Source organism: Chiloscyllium plagiosum, unplaced genomic scaffold, assembly GCF_037043375.1.
Source record: "Chiloscyllium plagiosum isolate Xiang-an unplaced genomic scaffold, Cpla_swu_hap1 HiC_scaffold_40, whole genome shotgun sequence".
NCBI lineage: Eukaryota > Metazoa > Chordata > Chondrichthyes > Orectolobiformes > Hemiscylliidae > Chiloscyllium > Chiloscyllium plagiosum.
Genome location: NW_028270178.1, coordinates 15,972,405 through 15,979,839, shown reverse-complemented (window position 1 = coordinate 15,979,839; position 7,435 = coordinate 15,972,405). Strand labels below are relative to the sequence as shown.

The following is a 7,435-nucleotide window of genomic DNA, read 5'->3' as shown; positions in this document are numbered from 1 at the left end:
CACCAAGCAACCATGCTACCCACTGAGCTACCGTGCTAACCGCTGAGTTAACATGATAATCAGTTTGGTACCGTGTTAACCACTGAGCTATTGTGCTAACCATGGAGCCATCATGTTAATCATTGAGCAACAGTACTAACTACTGCGCCACTGTGTTCATCACTGAGCTGCCATGATAAAAACGGACCTCTTGTGCTAACCACTGAGCCACCTTGCTAACTACTGTACTTCTGTGTTAACTACTGTCCTACCATGCTAACTAAAGAGCCACCGTGCTAACCACTGTGTTGCTGTGAGAAAAACTTATCTACCTTGCTATGCACTGAGCGTCCATGATTACCACTGAGCTAATGTAATAATCACTCATTAATGTGTGAACCACTAAGCTACCGGGCTTACCACTGAGCCACAGTGCGAACCACTGATCTAACATGTTAACCAATGAACTCATGCGCTCACCACTGAGCCTTCGTGGTAACACCTGATCTACTTTGATTCACATCGAAACACCATCCGAACCTCTGAGCATCCTGTGCGAACCACTGAGGCATTGTGCTAACCACTGAACTACTGTGTTTACCACTGAGCTAATGTGTTAACCATTGAGATAATGTGCTAATCGCTGAGCTAACCACAGATAAAACGAAATAACCACTAAGGCACCGTGCTAACCATTGAGAGACCATGCTAACCACTGAGGCTACTTTGTTACCCACTGAACCACTTTGCTAACCACTAAGCTAACATGTTAACCACTGACCTTCTGTGCTAACCAGGAGAAACTGTGATAACCACAGAACTGACGTGATAAACACCAGTGCTGGACACATAACGGCTGAACTAACCACTGAGCTACTGTGCTAACCACCAAACAGCCGAGCTAACCACTGAGAGACGAAAGTGACCACTGAGCCACCGTGCTAACCACTGAACTTTTGTGTTAACCACTGAGCCCCCTTGTGAAACACTGAGCTAATGTGTTAACCACTGAGCTAATGTGTTAATCGCTGAGCTAACCACAGATATAACGAAATAACCACTGAGGCACCGTGCTAACCATTGAGAGACCATGCTAACCACTGAGCTTCTGTGTTACCCACTGAACCACTTTGCTAACCACTGAGCTAATATGTTAACCGCTAACCTTCTGTGCTAACCAGGGAGACACTGTGCTAACCACAGAACTAATGTTATAACCACCGTGCTAAAACCTGAGCTGATGTGCTTACCACTGAGCCACCGTTCAAATCAGTTAACTACGATGTTAAACATGATCTGTTGTGCTAATCAGTGAACCATCGTGCTAACCACTGAGCTACCATGCTAACAACTGAGCCACCGTGTTAACCATTGAGCTACAGTACTAACTACTGATCCACCGTGCTAACTGCTGACCTACCGTGATAACTCACTGAGTATATTTACTCTCGACTGACCTACAGTGCTAACCACTGAGCTACCTTGCTTACTAATGAGCAACTGCGTTAACCACTGAGCCACCTTGCTCACCACTGAGTCACCTTGCTAACCACTGAGCGACTGTGCTAACCATTGAGCCACCATGCGAACCACTGAGGGACTGAACTAACCACCGAGCCACTGTGCTACCCACTTAGAGACTAAACTAAGTACTCATCTATTGTGCTGACCACTGTGTTACTGATCTACGGTGTTAACCACTGAGCCATCGTGCTAACCGCTGAGCCAGTTTGCTAACCATTAACCTATTTTGTTAACCGCCGAGCTGCTGTGCTAACTGTCTAGCCACCGCACTAACCACGGATCTGATGTGATATGCACCAAGCCAAGGTGCTTATCTCTGAGCTGACCTGTAACCGCTGAGCCGCTGTGCTAACCACTGAGCTACCGTGCTAAACATTGAGCTACAATGCTAACCACTGAGCCATCGTTCTCACCACTGAGGTATTGTGCTAACCATTGAGTTACCATGTTAACCACTGAGCTACCGTGCTAACCATGAACCATCATGCTAACTACTGAGTCACCGTGCTAACCACTGAGCTATCATGCTAACCATGAACCATTGTGTGGTAACCACTGAGGTGCCGTGTTAACCAGGGCAATTAGAGAAAAGAAATACACAGGAACAACAGACTGTTCGCCACAGTAATAGGTAAAGTGGTGGAATCTGTCAGAGAAGGCATGATTAATGAACATTTGAATAAAAAAATGATCTGATTGGGCAGAGCACGGCTTTGCAATAGGAAAGCAAACGTCTTATTTGACCTTATTGAAACTCACTGAGGATGTCACGAAATGGAAGGCAGGTTGATGATGTCGTGATATAGTTGTTCTTTTGACTATTTCTTTGGTATTCTTCAGAATAGGATGTTTATTTCGAGATATGGAACATACAGTCATAGATAAAGAGTCACCGAGAGAGACAAAGAAACTGCAGATGCTGTAGACAAGCAGGAGACTGGAAGACCACAGCGAGGCAGGCAGCATCAGGAGGTGGAGAAGTCAACGTTTGGGGTATAACCTTTCTTCAGTACTTTCTGTGTTTAAAAAAAAAACTTGCCCACTGTGTCTTTCAATTTTTTTCTCCTCTCGCTTTCAAAAGATGCCGCCAGTCTTGAAATTCCTCACCTCGGGATGCCCTGTAGTCCTTGATTCCCCATTCCTGCCGTTCACTATCTACACCCCTCATGGTTTTATAAACCTCTGTAAGGTCACCCCTCAGCCTCCTGTGCTACAGGAAAAGAAGTCCCAGCCTCTCCTAATAACTCCAGACCTCCGTTCCCGGCAACATCGCGGTAAATCACCTCTGCACCTCTCCAGCTTAATAAAATGCTAAATTTTATTGGGTGATCAGAACTGTACACTATATTACAGCAGATGCCTCACCAACGTTCTGTACAAGCTCAACATGATGTCCAAGTTCAAATAACAGAAGCATTGCCTAACAGAGCAGGGTGAACGTCGAGAAGTCCAGATGTACAAAGGAAGTTTAATGCCTTTGGCATCCAGTCACTGAAGGCTAACATACGGGTGTACTAAGTTATTAGCAAAGCTAATGGTAAGGTAACCTTTATCACCAGTGCTTTTGAGTACAAGAAAATTGCTCTGGGATCTCTGTACAACTGATGTTTCCTTTTATACCCATGATGGTATGCCAATGTTTCTTGCAATCGGATTGGTCCTAAGTTCTCAAAACCATCGGTTTTAAATGCAATAGGTTTTGGGTATCTAAGTACCCGGTTTTCATTGATTGGCTAAACCCAAAAGCATGTCATGTAATTAAAAAAGAAAACTGCTTTTTGGCCCACTAACTGTATGGCCTGTTCATAGAATATCTTTCCATACGGGCTCTCTGTGCCCAAACAAACTCAAGCAGCTGGTCACGGATGCCCATTTTAAATCTTTAAGCACAAAGCCTATGAAATTTCCAGGGAACACGCAAAACATTTCGTATGCTCCAGCACTTTACAAACTAATTCTAACATACTGCCTCCCAGTCTACAAGTATTCCACCCAAATCCGTTGCACAGGCCCACTTAGTCCAGCGAGTCACCCCGACCTTGCGAGAAACATCCCTCCCAGATGCCCCCACCCTATCCATGCATTATCACATCTAAACTGCACACGCCTGGACACCATAGCATGGCTAATCCACCTTGACCTACACAACTTTGCACTGTGGGAGGAAACCAGAGCACGTGGATGCAACCTACGCAAATATAAGGACAATATTCACGCAGGCAGTCGCCCAAGACTAGAATCATGCCCGGGTCCCTGGCACTGTGAGGCGGCCGTGATAAATACTGAGCCACCGTGTCGCCCTATCAGTGTAGCGCTGGCATTTATTACACAATCTGCTCCCGACCCAGGAAGCGTGATCTGTCAGTGAACGTGAGTCCTGGAGCCTTGTCATTATCATTAAGAATGATCCCATGGGATATCGCGATTACTATAAACATGAACACCCAGTGCAGGATCGAATATTGGTGCACTTACTTTTTTTTCTCCACTCGAAGCCAATCGGAGCCATCAATCTCCATCAGGAATGGATATCCAGCTCTTCTTGTTACTGATGAGTATTCAGGAACACTATTACTTTGTACTTGCATGTATTGGCATTCCAGGTACGTAACGTCTAAGCATTTGACAAAATCACCGTTTCTTGTTGTGTGTATGGAATCATGTCACCGTTGTATTCCAAACCGAGAGAGAACAGGTGGAGAGATGGCAACTATCTCTGCATAAACAGCAGGATTTGTTCATAGCTTCGTTCATAACTTTAGCATGTTGCAATTGAGGTGTTTTTTAGGGAGAAACTGCCAAACAGTTGACAAGCAGGGGAATATATCGCAGGCAATTTGAAGAGACATGTCAGGGAATATCAGAGGCTCTTGTTACGCAACATCTAGTTTGGAATGCATGATCGGAAATCATGGGTGAAGACTATTCAATAGTATGTGCATAGGACGAGCTGCCAGAGGAAGTGGTGGAAACTGGTATAGTTACAACGTTTTAAGAGGCGTCTGGTTGAGTCAATGAAAGGAAGGGTTTAGAGGGATATGGGACAAGTGCTGGCAAATAGGACTAGATGAATGTAGGATATTAATCAGCATGGACGAGTTGAACCGAAGGGTGCTGATTATCTCTGTGACTCTAAAATGGATTTAACAACTGATATAAAATGCGGAGACCCACTTCGAGTCTTTCCTAGTGAATTATAAATCAAGTTAATAGCAAGTACAAACATCTGCAATTTCTTTCCAAACTGATTGAAAATTTACTTTTAGATTTCATCACCTTTTCCTCCTTCTGCTCAATAAGGTCATATGGGGACTCTGTTTATTTCTCCATAGGTGCGGCCAGACCTGCTGAGTTTCTCCAGCAGACTCTGTGATTGTTTCAGATGTCCAGAAACCACTGTCTTTGCTTTCATTGAAAGGAGAGCGTTGCCCTTCGATCATGTATGAGAGTTCTGATGGATTCACGTTCCATCAGTAGCACACTGGAAGCTCAAGAGAACTCTTGAGTTTGATAGCCAGGAGAATGGAATAAACATCCAACGCTGGGACTTAGAGAATGCCATCTCCCAATCAGCGATCTGTACATGAATGAAGGTTCCGTCATTCCAAAATCTCAACAAAAGCAATGCTTCAAGGTTTAAAATTCAATATCCTGCAGAGTAAACACGACTTCCATTATCAAATATTTTTTCTAATTAGTTCAAGCTAACTTTTATCGTCCTGGAGATATATTTTATTAATGTTTGCTTTCCTTTATTTTTGCAGCAAATTTTGTGACTATTATAATCCTGTGCCGAGGCAATTGCGGGCTTTCCAAATCAGTGACTCTATATCTGTTGGCCATGGCTCTTTCGGATCTCCTTGTTATCGCCTTTTGCGTGATTTTCGATCAACTTGCATATTACTATGTGAAGTCTTTGATCTATTTTCTTAGTCAAGTGTGTGCCCTCAACCAGTTCCTGATGTCTGCTTTCATGGACTGCTCTGTCTGGTCCACTGTCGTTTTCACCTTTGATCGCTTCGTTGCCATATGCCACCACGGATTCAAAATGAAATATTGTACATGGAGGACAGCAGTCAACGTCCTCGCAACCATCTGGGTGGTGAGCATCTTGAGGAATATTCCAGACTACTTCAAATACGAGCCCATCGTCACCATAGACGGACAAGGTAGAGGCTGTAGGGTGCGATTGGTCTTTGGACATTTATTGGAATGGTCCATCTATGACTGGCTCAACCACATTCTTACACCACTCATTCCGTACCTCCTCATACTCCTTCTCAACTGTCTCACCGTCAAACACATCCTGTTCGCTAGCTTGGCCCGTAGAAGACTCGTACACCAGGCCAGCGCTGTCAGCAGTGATGAGGAGATGAAAAGCCGAAGGAAATCCATTGTTTTACTCTTCACCATATCGGCTGCGTTCATAATGCTGTGGCTACCCACTGTCGTCTACTTCATCCTGGACCGAGTTGCTAAACTTTACTACAGCCCGGCTAATTTCACCCACCCGTTGGCGATTTTCTACCAGTGTAGCATCATGTTGAAGCTCCTGAGCTCCTGTGTTAATACTTTCATCTATGCACTGACCCAGACTAAATTCAGGAAGGAGCTATGGAATGGGCTGACCTTTCCTTTCTGCCTGTTGCTTCGCGTATCGAAGACGGCGAAGGGGTGGATTTAACTTGTCACCCCCTCCACACAGCCCCTGGTTTTGAGCAACGTTTATTTATCACTGTATTCCCCCAACCCATTAGGGCTTCACATTGTTAGGTCTCCCACGATTTTGTATTCTTTCACACAATAACCCCATGGTTTTGTGTTCCTCTCTGTCATGGCTGCCCACCTTATTCCCAACTTTCCTGTTGCCAGATTATCCAAATGTCATTTAAAAGTTGTACCTATGCCTGCATCAATCACTTCTTCTGGTAATTCAATACATAGACAACTGACACTGTGAAAAGAGGTTTCATAATGTCGGCCATAAAACTGTCCCCTCTCACTTTGAAAATATATCCATTATTTTTGAAATTTTACACAATTAGGTAAAGGTCCCTCGCTTATCAGCCCATGTTACCTCACAGTGCAATGGACTCTCGTTTGATTCTCTTTCTGCATCCCCCCCAAACTTGGGTGGCAATCTATGCGGAGTTTGCACATTCTCCCCATGTATTTTTGTATTTCCTCCCCAAATACAATTATGTGCAGGTCAGATGTAATGGCCATTTTAGTTCGCCATAGTGTGAGGTGCATTCATCATGGGTAAATATAGCGAGGGGAAATTGAGCTGGGTGTATGGTGTGGATTTGTTGTGCTAAATAGCCTGATTCCACTCCATAGGAAAGCTTATCTATGCTCCTCATGACTTTATGACCTTCTATTGGATCACCACTCAAATTTCATACCTATTCAGCTTAATTTTACAACTCAATCCTAATAACATTCTGGTAAGTCTTTTCTCACTCTTCTCCAATTAATGATATCCTTCCTATAACACTGTGATCAGCACGTCTTATTGTACAATGGAAGATGACTCACTAACATTCAGTAATACCTCAACCTGATGCCCCTATTCTGATATTCAAAATCTAAGCAATGAATCTAAGATGCGAAACACCTCCTTGACCACACTTTCAAACTGTGATGCAAATTGCAAAGATTTGTAGAGATGAAATCTTAAGCTAACCATCTGAATTTTCAATTGACTTTTAGCCCTCTCTAAAGATTCTGATGGCGTTTCCAGGTAATGTAAATACTGAGCTATTGCTGTATTGATCGCTCCTTTCCTCATTCTAGGAGGCTTCCCCAACTCGAGCTTGTCTGTTAATTCCAGCAGCTTGGCATTAAGCACTTTTCGCAAACCACCCAAGGTCCCTTCTTCCACCCCCAGAAAACTCTTGGCGAATGAAAGAGCCATTGGTACCCATGCATT

General features: G+C 44.0%; 1 protein-coding gene across 1 annotated transcript; it reads left to right on the top strand.

Moving 5' to 3' along the window:
• Positions 1–4,027: 4,027 nt before the first annotated feature.
• LOC148138355 (putative G protein-coupled receptor 139) lies at positions 4,028–6,187 on the top strand. Its single transcript, XM_087981647.1, has 2 exons — positions 4,028–4,106; positions 5,268–6,187. Exons 1-2 carry the CDS (start codon positions 4,028–4,030, stop codon positions 6,185–6,187), a joined length of 999 nt encoding a protein of 332 aa, XP_087837773.1.
• The last annotated feature ends 1,248 nt before the right edge of the window (positions 6,188–7,435 follow it).

Excerpts from the sequence above, each read along its gene's own strand:
- LOC148138355 (XM_087981647.1), top strand. The coding sequence starts at position 4,028 with ATGGATATCCAGCTCTTCTTGTTACTGATGAGTATTCAGGAACACTAT. Across the intron at positions 4,107-5,267 it reads TGCATGTATTGGCATTCCAG|CAAATTTTGTGACTATTATA; the intron begins GTACGTAACGTC and ends TTATTTTTGCAG.